This window comes from Pelodiscus sinensis, chromosome 26 (genome assembly GCF_052426305.1).
Source record: "Pelodiscus sinensis isolate ZL-2025 chromosome 26, ASM5242630v1, whole genome shotgun sequence".
Taxonomy (NCBI): Eukaryota; Metazoa; Chordata; order Testudines; family Trionychidae; genus Pelodiscus; species Pelodiscus sinensis.
In genome coordinates this window covers 19780327-19799710 of record NC_143077.1, presented here as the reverse complement: position 1 = coordinate 19799710, position 19384 = coordinate 19780327, and the positions used below count along the sequence as shown (strand labels likewise).

The window sequence follows — 19384 nt, the reverse complement described above, 5'->3', positions numbered from 1 at the left end:
GTAATATTTTAGCACCCTGCTCTGATGTACTGCATCAGCGATTACGCTTGTCACTAACCAGCTGTCATCTTCTCTTCTCTATACAGAAGAGTGTGGATTCACTAATGTTATTCTTACACAGAGCACGTTAAACAGAGTTACTCTGTCTTGGGTGTTAAAGGGAGTTATGTTTGAAAACATGTAGTAGTAGTAAGGAGACTGGATTTTCCTCAGTACTGAAGAACACTGGTCTTTTACTTAAGCCCCGAGTGTCCTTTTCCCTTCTGTTTATGGCAGAACTGTCTTAGAAAGGGCCACTCTGGGAAAGAAACTCCTGTGCAGACTTGTGCAAGCTCGGGTGAATTTCAGCCACATCCGATTATGAGCTAGCTTGATCACAGATAACAAGTTGTCTAACTTCCAAAACACAAGTTTCCCTCTGAGATTCCTAATTCCAAGACGAACCAATACGAGGGCACTGGAGGTGCTTCGTGTGTTTAAAGACAATAAAACACAAGCGACATTCGTCTGTGTGACATTCATTCCGACACTGAACAAGAGCATTTGCACAGCATCTTCCATGCGTGGCTTTGCTCCTGTTCCCTTCTCTGCCTCCCAAACTCTGGTAAATCACTTAGACGGCAAGGTGCTAGTTAACAACGCGGAGTTGCTAGCCACAGAGATCAAGATGAGATGTTCTTATATGTTTGCTCTCTTGTACTTCACTGCATGGATCTACCTCTCAATGCCACTGCCTACATCTATGCAAGATGAGTTGACTAGTAAATTTGGGGGCATTCATCTAAGCAAGAGGGGGATTGCTTGGACTGAACTTAGTAGCAGATTTTCATTAAGCCTTTCTTTACTCTTTTGGTTTAAACAATTTATTGAATGCCAATTCAACATTTGAAAAGAAAAGCAAACTTACAGGTAACAGAAAAGAGAAAACCACAGCCCTTGACACAATAAAGTCTTTTCCGACCAGACAAAACCAAAAGGACTCACCAGGTCTCAGCGGAACTGACTTATCTTGCTACAAGCTTCGGAAGTATTTTTTGCCCCCTTTAAAATATGTAGGACATAGGAGTCTTAACTGAATCTCATTGATGTACTACTTGAGTATTGATTTTTATTTTTCAAAAGACAATCAGAAATACTAAGCAACTTCAAGAGTATGTGGCAAATTACCATGAAATAAAAACAGTTTATGAAGTAAATTTAGAGTTTGTGGTTGGAACTACTTTGGAACTACTACATCAGAGTTGGGAGGGAGCCGACACAAGTAGAGAAATCAATCCTGTTGTTGGGTATTTAACCTGTGTAAAAACCATTGGTCAATTGACCAATCAAATATTGTCAAATAATGTAAAAAATGGTAAAATATTTGAAAGCACTAATTTATCGGTTAGTAACAACAGTAACAAAATAGAACAAGATTTTATGGTCACTAGCAAGAGTTGCCTTAGACACTTATGCCTAATTACAAAAAATAAGTTACTTAACTAAGTCATTTTAACTCAGGAAAAATGCAACACTCAGTAAAATTAAGTTCTAAAAATGAAAGAGTGACACCATCCAAAAGGGCAAGCTGCTGTCTAAATCAGGACATTCTCGCTACAATATTTGGTAATATTCCATGGAGGACAAATAATAGGCTGTCAACTGACATTATTTGACTGGTTGATCGATCAGTTTGCAATCTACCCTTTCAACTCCCCAGCAAAAAGCCCCTAGCAACAGAAAAGAGCATTCCAATTCCGTCATCACTCAGGGAAGCAACTAGTAAGAACTTCATTTTGAGCTGAAGACTCTGAAAAGAACTAAAAATATGGTGCCATCCCATGATCTCCTCCACAGAGACAGCTGCAGGAAATATCTGCCACCCTTCCACTGTCTTCACTGACCCATTTGCAGAGCGGTGCTAATGAAGTGCTTGCTAACTCGAAGACCAGCTCAGGAAAGAAACTGAATCTAGATGGACTTATATACAATTCTCAAGAGTCAGTTTAATTTAAGTGGCTGTAGAAAAGTAAAAGGGAACCACTTGGGTCAGTCTATACCTGGCTATCCCCTGCTGATATCCACTGGACACACCTTTACTGACTTGACTTTGTTTTTGCTGATCAGCTCTTATGAAACAGGTTGTAATAAAAGTCTGGAAACAAAATGAGATACTTACCCCCCTTCAAAGATCTTGATCCTGGCTGGCTCCCCTCTTTTGGATACGGGAGCCTCTTCTTCTGATTTGCCTCTTTTATCCTCTTCCTTCTCAGCTCTAGTTAAATCTTTTCGACCTTCATTGGAAAGGAGTGAAGGCAAATGAACCTACCTCCCCAAAAGAGCAAAACAATCATTTATTACATTTCAAAGGGCTCTAACAAATACACAGACCATATACACAGGGTTCCCTCCGATTGAGAAGGCAGCCTACCACAAGTGATGTTGACTAGGACAACTGTACCTAATAATGAGGACTCGCATTTTCAAATATGCTCTCAAATTCTGGCTCTTGTACCCTGTTCGACATGTCTAATTTAGACTGAACTTTTAAGTGCTGGGAATATGTACTATAGTACAGACATATTATGTAAATTAACAGCAATTTACATATTTTATTTTCATAATCATCATTAACAAATTTTAGGAATTATGTTCCTCTTGTAAGGCTGGTCTGTACAGTTCTCTTTCTTTTACAAAATTGGAAACTGAGGCATAGATAGGTGAAGTGTATGCTACAGGGTCACTGGCTTAGGAATAGAAACCCGACTAGGTTCCCCATGCACTGCTCCAACTGTTGGAAATACTATTTCCTATATATCCTCGCACTCACTGCTAGAGTCGGACAGTATATGCGTTGCTAAAAAGGAAATATTGCAAAACGAGTGAGGTCGGCTTCAACTTTGGTCTCTTTCTTCAAAAATCTACATTTTCACCTCTAAACTTTGTAGAAACCACTGGTCTCTGAAAGCGACTTCCTTTCAAGAAGAACAGAGCTAGCCAAGTGCCCGATATAAGGCCAACAAAACCTGCTTCTCTCTCTCCCCCAAGAGGTTCTAAAAGTGAAGTTTTCTCTTCTTCTCACTGTCAAGCATGAGACCCTCGCACAAAGACAACCACACTATGACATGCCACTAGCATGAGTCTGTACATCGCTGTGTTTATACCCTGCGGGTCTATGCCTTGGTTCTGTGCTATGGGACTCAATCTGTCCTCAGACGAGCAAGGCTCTGCGCGTGAACCTCGCCATGCCACAAGAAGGAGCGCCGCATGACCCTGCATTGGGGGGGCATTGCAAAGGCCCGAGCTAACAAAACGTTTTATTTCACGTCACACGCAAAGTTGTGAAAGAGCAAATTGGCTTTCGCCTGAGTTACATTTACTCTGCATGCCCAGCAGTGCACGACGCCTTCATTTTGTGGCTACTGCCACTGGGGAAGAGAGGGAAAGGGGGCTGACGGCCTCAGTGGGCTCCTGGGCAAGGTGGGAGTGGGGCTCCATGTTCCCTGGGGGGCCGGGCTTTGACTAGAAGGGGGGGACCAGGGGCAGCCAGTCTTGAGTGCTGCAGTAGCAGCAGCACCGGTTGGGAGCCCCAGGTCCTTTTGAATCACCGAGCCCAGGGCAATTTCCTCCTTTGCCTCCCCCTCCCTGCATTGGCAGGCCTGACTGCCATTAAATGCTCAGTGCTTACTCCAACTCCTCTAACCCTCATTGTACGAGGAGTAAGGGAAGTCGGGGGAAGAGTGCTCTGCCTTGAAATAACTGCTGGGTGGCCAGCGCCAAGAGCTGAAATAGGCTATTTCGACTTGACCTACGCAACTAGCATAGCTCAAGTTGAGTAGCTTATTTTGAGTTTAGCCCTCCTGTGTAGACATGCTCTGAGGGGCTGAGAACCTAAAACTCCAAGTGAGGTCAGTGGGAGCAGGGATGATCACCACATTCAAAAACCACAACCTAGACTGAGGTCACAACGTGAACACCCAAAGTTGATGAAACTTTTCTGCAAGTTTTCACCCTAACTTTTTCTATGCTCCAGTTTCATCTTTTGTAAAAGAACAGCGGCAATATATGCCATTACAGACGTAGCATTAGGAAAGGGCTAGACATAAATGGACAGATAGAAGGCCCTAGACAGTTGTAAAATAAATTAAACAGTGGTTATTCTACTAACATATAATTGTGTATCATTGAAAAAGGGTGCATTGTTCACTAGCAATTTAGTTAGTCATGTAGCTATTTGCAGAGCGCCCAACGCTTCCTTCAAACTTCACCTGTTTGGTAAATTTTACTCAGACTGAAAAATCAAGCCCAGTATGAAGACTGTATGCAATATACAGCTTACTGGTAACTTATATCAGGTATTAAAGCCTCTGGTTTATATTAACTTTTCTACTGTACTAACTGACAATGTATAGTTCTATAAAGAGGAATTTTAAGAATATTTACTAAGGTTCGGACTGAAGTCTGAACTTGTGGTACCTGATTGTGGCCACTGGAATTCAGCTAGTGTTGACCTGGGTAGCCAGGAAACTGTCCCTGGAGATTTTTCTTAATAACGGGTATATTAAATGAGCAGGCTTTAGAACTTTCTTCCTACTGAACATTTGATTGAAAAACACTATCTATTTGGTATTAGAGCCATTTTCCTCCAGGATTTGTGCTAATACTATCCCATTTAAGCAGCAGTTACTAATTCAAACTCAGGCAAACCATTTTCTTAGAAAACACACCACGAAAGCAGCCGTCTCAGTTTAGTATGTCCCAGCTGAACACAGTAAACCTATTTTACATATACACCCCAGGACCTCTCATCATGAAACATTCTATACATACCACCAGTAAAGGGTAGTGGACTTGGAGTGGGAGACCATTATCTAAGAGAGAACTCAACAGTGCAGAGAAGTGCCTTTTGTAGATACACCAGGGCAAAGCCCTTACTCTTGCAAAATGCACCATGATCTCTTTAATATCCACTGGGGTTTATTTTGATGGTTTTGGCAAAAAGATCTTTAATCCTGTTGGGGAGAGCTGCATGTCATTACATATATCTCTGCCTGGAGGACTGAGCTGTGTCCTCCTGTCCAGATTTCAACCTAGGATTCCAGGGACACTAGATATTTTAAACCTGAGGTTTAGATGCTCCTCCCAGGCCTAGCCTAAAAGCACTCCCCTATGTGTGTGTGATCACGCACAATTCTCATCAAAGTCAACTGGAGGGCAGGTGGCTGAGAATGAGGCCCATCATGGGCAATATGCTTTGAGACTCTTTGGAATGAAAGATGCAGAACAAGTGTGAAATATTAGTTACTGTTATTATAACACTCATTTTATGTGTCTCCTGGCTCCTTGAAATCCTGCCTTGAGGGTTTCTGCAGGAGACTGATGGAAGTGCTGAAGAGAAATATGGTAACTGCGGTGTCTATTTTAAGACATATTTATATGCAGCAGTTGCAGCTGACATTATGATAAATTCCATCTTCAGGGTTCATTTTGTGATTCAGAAATAAAATGAACTATCCAGCAATACAAATTGGGTTGAAATGAGTATCAAATTGCAAAAACTTCAGAGCAAATCTGTGTGCTAATCTGCATACTTGTGACCTGGATGAAAGGGACTGATGTAGTTCGGTATTGACTGAAAGTAGTATCTACTGTGCTCTTGAATCTTCCCTCCCATCCCACCATCAACATGATGGGGGAAAGCACCATGCGGCAATCGACAGATGACAGGCCCCCTTGACGTTAGTGGAGCTCTGCACAACCTGTGTGATGCAACTTACATAACTATGGCATGGTTGGTTATGAATATAAAACAGGTTTCTCTTGCTTCCTTTAGCCTTTTTCAGGGATTCGGGTCAGATTTACAAAAAGTATTAAGGTTCCTAAAGGTGCAGCATTAAGTGCCCAACCTCCATTGATTTTCCAGTGGGAGTTAAGTGCCCAGGTGTGGGATGGGCAGGTACTTACAGATGGAACCCACTGCCTGAAGCATCCCTAGCTGTATACTGGTTTGGTATTTTGATAACACTTCACAAATTCATGAGAACTTTTATCGTTTTGAAAACATTCAAATGCTAAGCCAGGCCATCAGGGCAAACTTAAATACCATCTTTTGTGATCGGTGCTGGTAGTTCAAAGCAAGGAGGTGGCCACTCCTGCTGCGCTGATTACTAGACCAGTAAACACTGAACTATAGAATATCCTGCCATACAGCAAATTTGTCAATGTCATCTGGCCAACAGTGTTTCGTGTTCTTATGCATGCCCACGGTCCCTTCGCGGGTAAGCGCTCACCAGCATGAGAAAGGTTCCCCAAGAAGTCCCTGCTAAATTAACTTCGCCACCTCTCCTCCCTCCATTTCTGCCTCCCCCCTCACAGATAGGAGGAAAGCCAAAATGTTCTTACCTCTGTCATTTTGGGCTTCCTGGAGCCGGACGGCACAAGCTTGCCTGTCTCTGGACGTGGAGCTGTAGCCATGGTATAGATTTCTTTGCTCACCTTCTGCTTGGATCTCAGGAGTGAGAGGGCTGCTTTAGTGGATATACCCGGCAGGTTGGGATTATACAAGCTAATGCACCAGCTGGCATACACCGAGGACCGTCGGTCGACTTGCTGGATGTGATTTGGCTTTATGTAGTTTAAATAGCACCAACTGACATTAGTAGTTGTGTGGAGACTGGGGAACTGAAGTACCTTCTTCAGATCTGTACCTTCTCGAGACTTCATTGCACTTTGAGTGACCTCGGAATGAGGTACTGGGCTCGGGGGGCTGGGTAGGGGTTGCTCCACCAGCTCTTTGGAGTCTTCCTTCTTTACTAAAGGGGTTTTGCTTCGGTACTGCTTGCCCGCCTGTGGTGCGTAGTCCTCCAGTGCCTCAAAAGCCGAAGCACCCGAATGTGCACCTGGTGGCATACTACTTGGGATTTCCTTTGGCTCAGATTGCTCAGAGGACAAAGTAGGTGGAGTTTCAACCTCAACCCGGCCTTGTCTCTCTGCTAGAAAGTGAGATTTCTCCTGCTTTTTCCCCTCCTCGATTGCACTGTGTGGCTTCACCACTTCTAACTTTTCCTCCACTTCAGAGACTTCCTCCTCTTTCACCCTTTTCTGCTGCTGCGTTTCCATCGTCAGCTCCAAGCTACCAGCTGGTGAGAGCATCCGCTTGCTTCCACCCACTGTCGACGAGCCCCCTTCCAGTCCCAGGACGCTTTCTGATGAGCAGGTGAGTGGCATATAGCCCTTGCTTTCTGGTAAGGGTAACGGAACTCTCAGATACGGAGTCTGGAAGAGGCTTCTTTGATCTTCTGTGATCATCTGTGCCAAATCGAAGCCTATTCCATGAACATCAGAGCTGCACACCAGGGCACCCTTGGGCTGGCAGTCATCGAACTTTGGAAGGAGAATAGAAGACGGACTGCCCTGGGACTGAGTGACTAGGATTTGAGAAAGCGTAGTATACATTGCACTCCCGTAGGTTGGCATGTTAGTCTGAATGCGAACGGGGACTACAAGTGATACCATAGGATCCGGACATGTCGGAACCCCCAACTGGGAGGTGGAGTCTGGGGCTGATGGGCTGGTTGTGCGGGTCAAAGGATGTAGCCTGGTGTCGGAGCTGTACTCTGTGCACGGAGGAAGGCTGGAGGTCCCTGCTGGTGGAGACACACTGGATTTGATCTGCGGTAAATGGCCACCAATCTCCCTTGGCAACTGGAGAGCAAATGGAGGCTGCAGAGGTAGAAAAAACGTAGACGGGAGTGGAGAGGAGCCTGGGTAGTGGACAGGCAGGAAGGAAGGGTGCTGCCCAAATGGCACTTCTGCTGGGTGTGACATTAGTGGAGGGACAACGTGAAGCTGGCCGGGGTGGAGAAGAGCCTGGTGGAGAGGAAGTGGCGGTGTCTGAAACAGAGAGGGCGGCACAGGAAATGGAGCAGAGAGGATGTCGGACATCACAGGAGTGGAGAAGAGCTCTGCAGCCTGCCCTGGCTGTGGCAGGAGGTGCTGGAAAGGGAAGAGAGAGACTTGGGGAGACATACGCTGTTTTTCATGCAGCGCTAGCTGTGGAACGGGGTGATGAAAAACCTGCAGAGCCTCCGTGTATGGCTGGCTGTAGACAGGAGGAGGGCTGTCTTTTGGCTGACTCTTATCAGCATGGGAGGAGGAGGACGATGAAGATGTAGGCTGATGGGGCAAACTGGTGGCAGATTTACTGGAAGAAGTCAATAGTTCTTCTGTCTCTTGCTTTCCTTTTGGGGCTGAATCTGCCTCATGCTCGGGATGCCGAGTGAGGGACGCTTGCCTAACCAGAAAGCACTTCCTCCTCTCCCGTGGAGTGGCAGAAACCGAAGGGCCAGGTGCTGCAGAAGCTGGTGACAAGCTCCCATAGTCAAACGATTTACTGCGGGGCTCTGACATCTGCGAAGGATGAGACACGTTCGGGGTCTGCTCGGAGGCAGATCTTCGCATTTCCCTGGAATGATGATGGTGGCTTGGTACCGTTAACATGTGGGAGCCAATGCCAAGAGGTTTAGGGTGGAATTCGGAGGGCTGGCTGACAGACTCTGCTTTACTGTACTCTTCACGGTCGAACGAAATGGAGTGGCAGGAGCCATGAGAAATACTGCTTTCCTGACTTGGACTTCTTGTCAGCGAGACGGACTCAAAACTGGACTCTCCAGAAGACTGAGTCAGTTCCGCCAGCCGCAGCCTTTTCTTTTTGGGTGGGAGTTTCTCCGCAGGGAGCTGGGAGAGAGTTTGGCTTCTCTGAGGCCATTGAAATTCCTCTGTTTTTTCTGGCTCTTTAGGAGGTGGCTCAGGCTCTGTTTCAGGTCGATCGGGCTCTTCGGTGACCAGGATCTCCGGGACCTGGATGTTGGGTTGACGTACCAGCTTTGGCTGCAGGGAATGAGATGGCCTACTGTGCTGCACGGTGGGCTGAGATGAATACTGCGATAAAGGCTTTTCTTCTGCTTCTAAGCCACTCAGCTGCTCAACAGAGTCAGCCTTCTCGAAGGAACTCGTATGCTGGATGACAGAGATCTCTTTGGAGGTTTTTCTTCTCTCTTTGCTCTCTGCGCTAGAAACGGACTTTGTCGTTCTGGAGTGAAAGCCAGCACTAGCACTAACTTCAGTGAGCGGAATGGCTTTGCCTGGATCAGCTGGTGACTTAATGGACTCACGGGGTAAGTTCAAAGCAACCTCTGATGATGGTGGGTTAGCGAACTGACTTCCAGGTCTCATGCTGGAGGCGGGCATTTCAGGCAACTCAAAAGCCGGAGGGTCCTCATCGTCACCAAGGCTCTTTTCTTTTCGTCTTTTTCGGAGTGGAGTAAGCTCTAAACTGGTCCCTAGCTTGTAATGCATCATCTGCGGCCATGACTCAGGGTCCACAAGACTCTTCTCGACTTCTGAAGAGGAATGGGAACTGGAAGAACGAGGCTTTGAGAGCTGCAGTTCTGAACAGTAATATTTCTTATGCGCTTCATAATTATCCCTTTTCTTGTACCGAGCACCACAAATATTACACTCATAGATGAAGCCTTTAACTTTCGGACCCTTCCTTGACTTTCTGGTCAGATCACTTTCCTTGATTTCTTGTTCTTCAGTAGGTTTGGAAACGGTTTCTTTGCTTACTGAGCTTACCTCCTCTGGCCCATATTCCACCCCCAAAGGTAGCTCAATAGCTGGCTGTCGTTTTAGCATTCGAGGGTGTGAAGAAAACACTTGACTGCGGCTTAAGACGTCAGATTCCATGATGCGGTCGTCAAATGAATAACTAGCTCTGAAGGTCTGAGGGGAGCTTATAGTGCATGCAGCAGAAGGCATTGAGTGGCTTCTTAGGAGAGGCACGGTCTCTGTGGCACTGTGGGGTTGCTGAAGTGATAACAGAGGTGATTGTTCAGGCTTACTTTTTTCACTGTGGGATGTCAATGATTTTGATGCATTCAACTGGCTACTGGAACCAGACTTGCTGTCATACTGAAATGATTCTCTGTATATGCCAGACTTTGGAGATTCAATGCTGCTACGTCTAGATAAAGAACTCCTTCTAGGTTTCACACTGTCAATTTCACTGGTATCTACCACAGCTTCATTAATTGTAATTAGTTTAGTGATGTGTTCAATTACTTGTGTTCTAGGCACAGACAATGGTACCATGCTAGGTTTATCTTCTGGGGACATGTGTGGAAACCCCTGGGTTGCGGTTGCAGCTAACATTGCTGTCCTCTGCCCAATTCTCCCACATTTCCCAAAAATAATTTCTGCATAAGACTTTGCATTCGTATTTGGTGGGCTGATTTGCTGTTCTGCACTTTCGGATCGCGAGAAGTAGCCCGACTCTGTACTTCCTTTGCTGCCAGGGCTAAGGAAGGCCTGTTCATCTATCACCTTCTTCCGTTCACTTAATCGGAGTGCAAGCTTCTGCTTTATAGTATGTGTATCTTCTGGTTTATGGCTCGAAACATGATCAGATGAGGGCTCCACAAACTGCGAGCTGTCCTCGAGAGACTGAGACATACTGGAATGGGATAATGAACACCGATCATGGCTGGAACCCTGGCTTCCTACACTATGCAAACTACTGGATAACAGGGTGTGCTTTTGCCTGGGTGATAGTTCTAATGAATGGCCCGACATTGCACCTGTCTCCTCTTCTGAATCTGTGCTTTCTCCTTCAGTAGGTTCTTCAAATTCCTCCCCACCGATCCGTTCCATTTCCAAACTGGAAGGATACATCTCTGCTCCGATTCCTGAGGCCAACCCCGCTTTTATTCTGTGAGCATGAGATTTCCTGTGTTTATACAAATTGCTTTTAGTCTTAAAAGAAAAGCCACATGGAATGCAAGGGTACGGCCGCTCACCTGTGTGTGATCTGATATGTTTCTGGAGTACGCTTGGCTTTGCACAGGGCCTACTGCAGTACTGACAAATGTATTTGCCTGGCTTCTGAGGTTTCTTCTCCTTCTTGTGCACTTCCTCTGTTTGTTTTAAGGAAACCTGGGAAGGTCGAGGGATATAGACTTTTTGAACAGATGACACGTCCTCCGCAGGCAGGACTGATGAATGGGAAGGTATGAGCTGGCTGTGATGAGGATGAAGCCCAGGTGATGAAAAGGAGCCAGATGGACCCGGTCTTACTGGATCGACTAGCTGCCATGTGGGCCCCTCAAGGATCTGCTCTGGCTTTCCAGGAGACATAAATGCTGGTGACAGCGGATGCTGCTGAAGCTGTGAAACGTGGGGAGAGTGCTCAAAAGAGGAATGTTTGGCTTGCTTCTGATGTCCAGTTTTCTCCTGAGACTCCTCTCTTGGAATCGGCAAGGAGCCAGAAAAGTGCTGCTGCGATATAATATCACACAGAGGGGTTGCTTGTGAAGAGGCAGAGCTGCCCTGGTACCCAGATGCAGATAGAATACTGGATTGGAAAGCCTCTCCTTTGCTAAGCCTCTTTCTGGGACTTTCCTCCGTCTTCTTTGTGCTTTTCTGGCTTTGTTCAGGATCCATGACCTTAAAAGGGTCTTTGAATGCTATTTTGGGCAGGTTTTGGCAGGCTTCATTTACAAATAATAAAGGTCTCCTCTGTAGATTCCCTATTTTGCCTGCATTTGTTATGAAGCTGGAGCTACCAAGAGATGATTGTTGATTTAAGATTTTACTAAAGTATCACTAGTTGCTATTTGATTCAAAAAATGTTTCAAGGTCAATAAAGTTCACATTGGTAATGCATGACAAACTACTTCAAAGAGAGAAAACTTTCCAAAACTTTTAGTCCGAATGTTTTCCTTGTGAACTTGGTTAAGGCTTTAAATCTTGCCATTTTATTTCAGTTGACAGTGGCAAGCCTTCAAAGTCAGGAAGCAACCCACAATGTGTCTCTTGTTTGTTATGCAAACTTTTGAAAACTTGAGACTTTAGTGCTCATCTCATAATCATCGTTTTCCTTTGCAAGTAAAATAATACTGAATGGTGTGTGTTCCCTGTGTCTTCCTGCTCTTCCACTACTGAGTTCAAAGGTCTCGGAAAAGTATTCCCCACATTTCTGTAATTACATCAAGCAAGACACAAACACACACAAATTACTTGTCATTCAGATTTCATCAATTAAATAGTTACATGTTTATAGAGGATAACAAACATACTATACAAAATAAAATCCACAGTAATTTAACTAATTCCTACCATTTTAAACATTTTAGTGACAATGCAAACTTAAATATTACTGCTGTGAAAACTCAGGAATCTACTCTCTTTTCAATGCATGCATAACCAGGTACGGTAACAGTAACTGAAGCTTGAAGGATACAAACCACTTGAAATCTAGTGAAGGTATTAAAAAAAATTCGTTCCAGATATGACACCCGCTGACATTTTTAATCTCTCTCTCTATATATAAAAAAGTTTTTCTTGTCGGGCGGGCGACAGAATGACGTCATCACATCATCAGTGTCGACAGGCTCTCTCAGCAAGCGTAGCAAACAGAGGGCGCAGCCCCTAATAGTTTTACAATCACATTTTTCCTACTTAATTTAATGGACTACACAAAGAAAACCCTTGAACTAAGTACATACCATGTGCTACCACATGCACCATGTAAATACACTGAAAAATAGAAAAAAATCTCTCTCCTTCTAAGTCTCTTAATGTTGCAGTAATCTTAGGTGTCATTCGTAACAGCAGTGTGTAAACAAAACCATACAGAATAAGGTTTTTATTTTTATTTTTATTGCCTGTGTGCCTATACTTAAACTCCCTGGGTGTGTCTAGACTACATCCACAGAGGGATGTAAATCAGACACTTCGAAATTGCAAATGAAGCTGGGATTTGAATTTCCTGTGCTTCATTTGCATAATCACGTTATGGTGCTCTTTCGAAAAACCGTTATTTCAAAAGTGGAATCGCAGTCTAGACACGGTTCTTTCAAAAATAGAAGCCTTTTTCGAAAGATCCTGTCCCGGGTTTGCAATTTCAAAGTGTCTAATTTACATCCCTCTGTACCCCCTGAGTTTATCATTTTTTTCTAATGCATTATGACAGGGAGTCAACTTGTAGGATACCCTTATCTCAAACATGGGGTTGCCCACATTGGCACTGTGTGTATAAATGCTAGAGTTATGTGCCTACCGTTTTAACAACCCAGCATGGGTTTGGGATGACCACTTCTGAAAACTGGAGCTTGACTGGTGTACAGCATTCTCAGATTTGTATACATGATCAGAATTGACATTCACACAGTCTTGGAGAACTGCCGTGAGATTCATAAAGGTGGGGACACCGCACTTCCTTTTTTGTCATTACTGTAGTCACCCAAGCCATGCAAGTGCCACACTTTTCATAGCCCTGGACATCTCTCAACTTAATGACACTCTGATACTTGAAGGGCCATTGCTTCTGATCCCCATTCTCATCTAGAACCCTGTTGTAATTCAGAATTATTTGCAAACCCATGGACCTGTCTTCCAGGTATGAGGGCCTGTGGCAACAATGAACTCTACCTCCCTGCAATGGATACATGTTCATCTCAGGGTAAGGTAGGAACTTATCTGAGCACGCTTTCATCATGTTAAAAGTACTGTAAGGAATAATACAGCTGTTTTGGAGCATATGTCTGAGATTCTCTCCCGTCCCTGGGGTTAACTGCATTAATGGTATTATAGATATGAGACTCTGTTAACCCCTGGTACTGATCAACAAACCAAAGCTACTAAGGAAAGTGTTTGGCAAGACATGTTCAGACTTCATTGAACTAGCAGCGTTTCTCACAGATGGAATGGAAGATGGCCAATATTTTGTGAGAAACAAGCATGTGTTTCTTAAGTAGGAACAACGGGCGAGTACATTGTGACACACTGTACCGTAAAATAATACCCCATTATTCACCATCTGTATATGGGGCTAGAACATATTTTTGTAGAAAGTATGTGTTGTGAGGTAAAAGTCATAATCATTTGAAAAGTCATAATTTGCTGAACACCATTGTCCTGTTAAAATCTGTGCATCAGTAGTGTTATAGAGTTATGAGAGTCTGCGATAAGTTTGTTATTGAAACATATTGTGAGTCTGGGAGACACCAACTGACTAGTCCCTCATAGGTAAAGAAGGGCAGCGAACAAATACCTTTAATGAAAAGCTGCACGGCCACAGAAGTTGCACGCAAGAACTTGCAATTCATATGAAGGACTGGCTAAACCCCATGTCACAACAAGAGTTTTTCCAGTACAGGAGTTGAGGTATAAAAAGAGAGAACACTCTACACCCAAATCACCTCTCCTCCCCAGCCCCCAATCAACTCACAGAGCACAATCCTCTGAAACACAAAGAAGCATCCCTGAACTAAAAGAATGGTCCCAGACTGGAAGGGGATCCACCCTGCAAACTAAGAGCTGTAAACTGCCTGCAAAGCTTGGTGCGGTGAGAAAGTTTTATGCTTCACATTTCACTTTTTTGAGTAAAGTTTAGGAATTAGAGTGTGATTTTATCATTTGATTTCCTTTTGTAACCACTTCTGACTTTTTATGCCTTCTACTCACTTAAAATCTACCTTTCCACAGTAAATAAACTTGTTTTAAAAATATTTTATCTCAACCACTATGGTTTTTGGTAAAAGTGTCCACGGGAATTTCTACTCAGGTTAACAAAAGCTGTGGCATGACCATTTTCTTCAATGAAACAACAAACTAATGAGCTTACGCTGATCAAGAGAATCATATCAGATATACATCTCAGGGATGCAAGTCTCTGGCTGGGGTATCTGTGGGTGTCGCTGTGTATACACTTCATGAGTGGCTGGGAGAGCACTCGTGTAACTTTGCTAGGTGTGCTTTCACATGCTAATGGCTGAGTGGGAGCGCTAAGGTGCTGCTTTCACAAGCAGGGCAGTGTAGGAGACACCCTGGTCTGGAGGAATAAGGGGACACTGCTGTTTAGAAAGCCAGCTTATACCCGGGGGAGGAAGAGGGGAGGTGTTCACGAGTGTATAGTGAACTAGAAAGGAAAAAAGGAAATCCCTCAGCATTTCCACGTTGTGCAGTGTGAATCTTCAGCTCTAGAGTGAAGATGGCCTGTGGAAAAGAATGCTGCACAACAAGAGGATTCAGCTGATTTTAATAAAATATTTTACTCTAAATGCTGCTACTTCTGTGCTCGATGCTGCCCAGATGGATAAGTGAGAGCATGGGGTAACCGGGGCTGAGTTGGATCTTGGATGGGAGTACAAGGACTCCACATCCCATGTAACTAAGAGTACCGCTCCACAGATCGCAAACCACTAGTGGAAATAACAGCAGTGAGGCTCCGCAGGGGAACTGGCTGCGTAGCTGATGGTTGTGTTTGACCAACTCTTTGTCTCTATGAGGGAGGCTAGAAAACAAAACTGTGATTTTAAAAACTTACGAGGTGTCATTTTTAATGAGTGGGGTTGAAAAACGTGGCAGGGTCCTTGTGTGCACTGCAGCGAGCTGGCTTGTTCTGGAAAAGGTTGCACACCGTTCACATAGGCTGCTCGCACACTTTAAACACTGCGTGAAGAGCATTCGCTGGCACACTTTTCAAAACATCCAACCCCCTCACTTTCTAGGCTGGACAGGACCTGTCGCAACTCTCCAAAGATTTGAGGCCTCTTTGCTTTTGCCTACACACGGATTCCCCTCACTGCTCATGTCTGTCTTAGAGCGTCATGCCCTTCCATCATTTTCTGAGCACCCGCCAGGCTTGAATCAGCAAGCTGGAAAGAATCCCTTATTTTATTCAAAAGTTTATTGCTGAGAGGAGCACTTAATTATAATTTTAAAAGCTTTTTCAACAGGCCTGGCTCCCAGGAAACATCTTGACTAACACCAGCTAGGACCAGTCAGCTTGAGGCAGAACACGTCTCATTTTTGGCTGCACCTTTGATTACCACAGGTCCTTTTCATGCTTGTCAGAATCTTAAGAAGTACCCTGCTGTGGGGTCATTCCTAGACTTCCACCAGTGCATTGTAGCTTCAACACAGCTGCCTCTCTGTGGTGCCCTCATGCCAGCAGTAGTCTGTGGAATAGAACATTAATTTAGCCACTAGCTGCTAGTCCTATTTGCATTTATAATGCACAGATGGATCACAGGAGTGTGAGAGGAGAACGTGGGATGTGACAGACCTAAGTCCCTAGATTCCAATGAAGAGAATCAACTTCAGCATCATTTCTGTGTTTTAGTTAACATTGGGGCTACAAGATTACAAAATGCTCTGTAGATGACAATGTTCCTTTTTGTTTAAAAATTAATACACCAGTAAGGTAAGACTGAAATGGTCTGGCCTTCCTTTTCTTACCACTGTAGTTTGCTGGAAATGGATCTAAGCAGAGACTTTTAAGGAAGCTATGATTTCTCTACACCCTCCATAAGCTCAAACCCAGGCATTAAAAACACCAACTACAGCAGTTTGTGACATCCCGCCCCCCCCCCAAAAAAAAAGTAGCATGTTGCCTTCTCTTATGATCACAACTCTGTGACACCTTTATGGTTCGGGGGAAGGGTTTTGAGAGGATTAATTCTGTCAACCTAAATGCCACCTTGGGCCTCCTCCAATGAAAAAGTGTAGGCCAGCTGTTCCAGCAGTGTTCTTTGCATGGTAGTTAAAAAACCCCAATCAATGGACAATTCTGGAGAAATTTAGGATGCTTTCTACCTTCTTCAGTTACTGAATGACTATATCTAAAGTAGCTGGCAATGTTAACAGAACTGAAAAGCTCTAAAATGGATTCCCTTTCCCCAGAATTATAATTCTCCTGGGAAAGTAAAATAAATAAAGGAGAAAAAAATAATTGAAACAAATTCCTTTAGCCTAAAAGTAAGGGGCTTTCCCTTCTGTCTGAATTCTGCTTAGCACAGAATAAAGTCGTGGGGGGACGGGTGCCTCTCGGGAGCTGGCGCTGGTTGTTTCCGTTGTCTCGCCCTGAGTAAAGTTAGACAAGCTGCTCTACCTTATGCCAGTAGAGAAGAAATGTAGCAGAGCTCTGTTCCCTCATGTTCTCGTCTGCTGACACAGTACTTATGCTAGCAGAGGAAAGGGGTGACCAATGCAGGAAGAGGTTAACACCAGCAGAGAATTCCCATACACAAGGGAAATAGTCCCATGGCTACTTCTGGCTAGAACGTGGCTGTTTTGTACTTCCTGAGCAAGGTACTCACAGTGGAAGGAGAAATCAGACCAGATTTATTTTCTTGGCTAGTCCTACTTACAAATTACTGTCCCTCTCTCTTTCCATGTATCAACATATACTTTCCATCTCCATGCCACGCTCTTTTTATCCTGATCTCGGTGTGCTGGTCAATCTGTTTTGTATTTATTTTCTCCCCTCTTTTTCTGGGAAAAGCAGCCCCCTCTTTCTTCCCAGTCTTTTACATTCACCCCAAACTCTGTCCATATCTCTTGCTTTCTCCCGTGGAACAAGGTCAATTTCCTTTCACTCCCTTTGCGATTTTCCAACCCAACTGCAAATAGAACACCATATTGCCACTACATCAACAAATCTTTAAGAATATTGCAAACTGAGGACACCCATGTCTTTCATCAAAACTCATTTTTTTCACAGAATATTAGAACTGAAAAGGACATCGAGAGGTCATCAAGTCCAATCACCTGCCCTCATGGTAGGACCAAACACTGTCTAGATCATCCCTGATTGATGTCTGTCCAACCTGCTCTTAAATATCTCCACTGATGGAGATTCTGCAACCTCCCTAGGCAATTTATTCCAGTGTTTAACCACCCTCGCACTTAGGAAGTTTTTCCTAATGTCCAACCTAAACCTCCCTTGCTGCAATTTAAGCCCATTCATTCTTGTCTTGTCATCAGAGGTCAAGGAGAACAATTTTCCCCCCACCTCCTTATAACAACCTTTTAGATACTTGAAAACTGCTATCATGTCCCCTTTCAGTCTTCTATTTTCTAAACTCAACAGCCCAGTTCTTTCAGTCTTCCCTCAATTAGTCTTAGCTAATGTTGAACATCTCTGGGGAACTATGAAACATAGGCATTAAAGTCAGGGTTAGGGCTGCTATTTTTATTCATTTTCAGTATCTGAAAAAATGCCTGGCTGCATTAGATCTTTGCAACTCCCTAATAAAATAATTTCTTAGAAGTTTACTCAAAGCAAGAATGGGTACATCTGAAGAGAAATCTGCTGCTTTATTAGCAATAGTGAACACAGAGTGACAAACTGCAGAAGTCAGTGACAAAGCCCCCACTAACTTCAATGGGACAACCCACGCATTTTATAAAAGTATTGTTTGCATCCTATATTCCCCGAGTGTGGCTGAAACACACCCCTGTGCAGAGGGCAAATTGCAAGGCCCATAAACCACTACAAACTCAATTAAGTGTTCAAAATAGGGTGTATACAGCACCTATGCCCCCTGCCGTGCCCACAGCACAAAGGAGAATGTCATCTCATGTGTGTGCTCCAACAGCCAGACAAGGTGCTTGCTCCATCACCTGCGGTGAGACCCACAGAAAGCATGAGGAGAGCTATCGGCTGATTTGTGATCGGGATGGGAATGTCATTAAAAATACCTTTGAAGGAGCCAGACTGTTTTCTCTTTAGTTTGAGGATGCTGCTTTTGTTTTATTTTTGGTTTGCTTGTTGGCTGGTTTAGAGAGGGGGCTTTGGTTATCAAGTTTATTCTGAAACAGTGATACATGAAAACTTGCAACCTGTCTCCTTTTATAAGTGGGTCTGTTTAAGCCAAAAGCCCTAATGATACTCGCTCTTCAAAACACAGTAGGTGACAAAACTCAGCTGTCAGGAACAGCCCCAGAGAAGGAATTATTTTCTCATACATTAGGGTCTGTTTCAATTAGAGAAAGGTCCATCCTGCTTAGTCTGAAGTTCTTCCAGTGGAAACTCTGCCGCTGCTAGATGTATCCCCACTGAGGAATCATAACAAACAATCTTTGCTTCTGAATGAAGTTCACAGAAGGTCAATTAGTTCTTTCCAAGTATATAACAAAATATGGGGCAACAGGATCTTCTCCTATGAAACATGGTAAGGTATTTCCACATAAAAGCAACACAAGAGCTAGGCCTAAACACTATGGAATTGTAACTACTGAGCTCTCTGCATCTTGCACTCTATGTCAGTGATCACTAGTGCTTACACATAGTTATGAGTAACAGAGGATGTGCCGCCACAGACTTTCAGAGAGAAATATTTGTGACCAAGAGGGGAGTCATAATGTAACCAGTCATCTGTGTGAGCATTAGCACAGCTTCTGTCATTATTCTCTGTGACTGGACTCAGCAATACAAGTAAAAGAAGCTAGTGTAATGTTGAATTAGTTATATTCTTGGTCAACTTTATTTGGCAAATGTCTCCCAAATGCAGGTTAGAAATATCAGAGCAGAGCTAAAGCAACCAACCCACTAGAAACACAA

General features: G+C 44.0%; 1 protein-coding gene across 12 annotated transcripts in view; it reads right to left on the bottom strand.

The window, feature by feature from the left end:
- Nucleotides 1–19384, bottom strand: part of HIVEP3 (HIVEP zinc finger 3) — a 403526-nt gene that overhangs the window by 78149 nt on the left and 305993 nt on the right. For 10 of the 12 annotated variants that reach the window (XM_075908749.2, XM_075908748.2, XM_075908758.2 and 7 more), the window contains 2 exons: nt 6382–12013; nt 2159–2304 (listed from right to left, as the gene is read on the bottom strand). In XM_075908749.2, the coding sequence (XP_075764864.2) occupies nt 2159–2304; nt 6382–11478 (5243 nt within the window). In that variant the 5' untranslated portion in view covers nt 11479–12013. Of the gene's footprint in view, nt 1–2158; nt 2305–6381; nt 12014–15859; nt 15999–19384 lie in introns of all 12 variants that reach the window. The other 2 variants (XM_075908754.2, XM_075908759.2) reach the window with 1 other exon arrangement.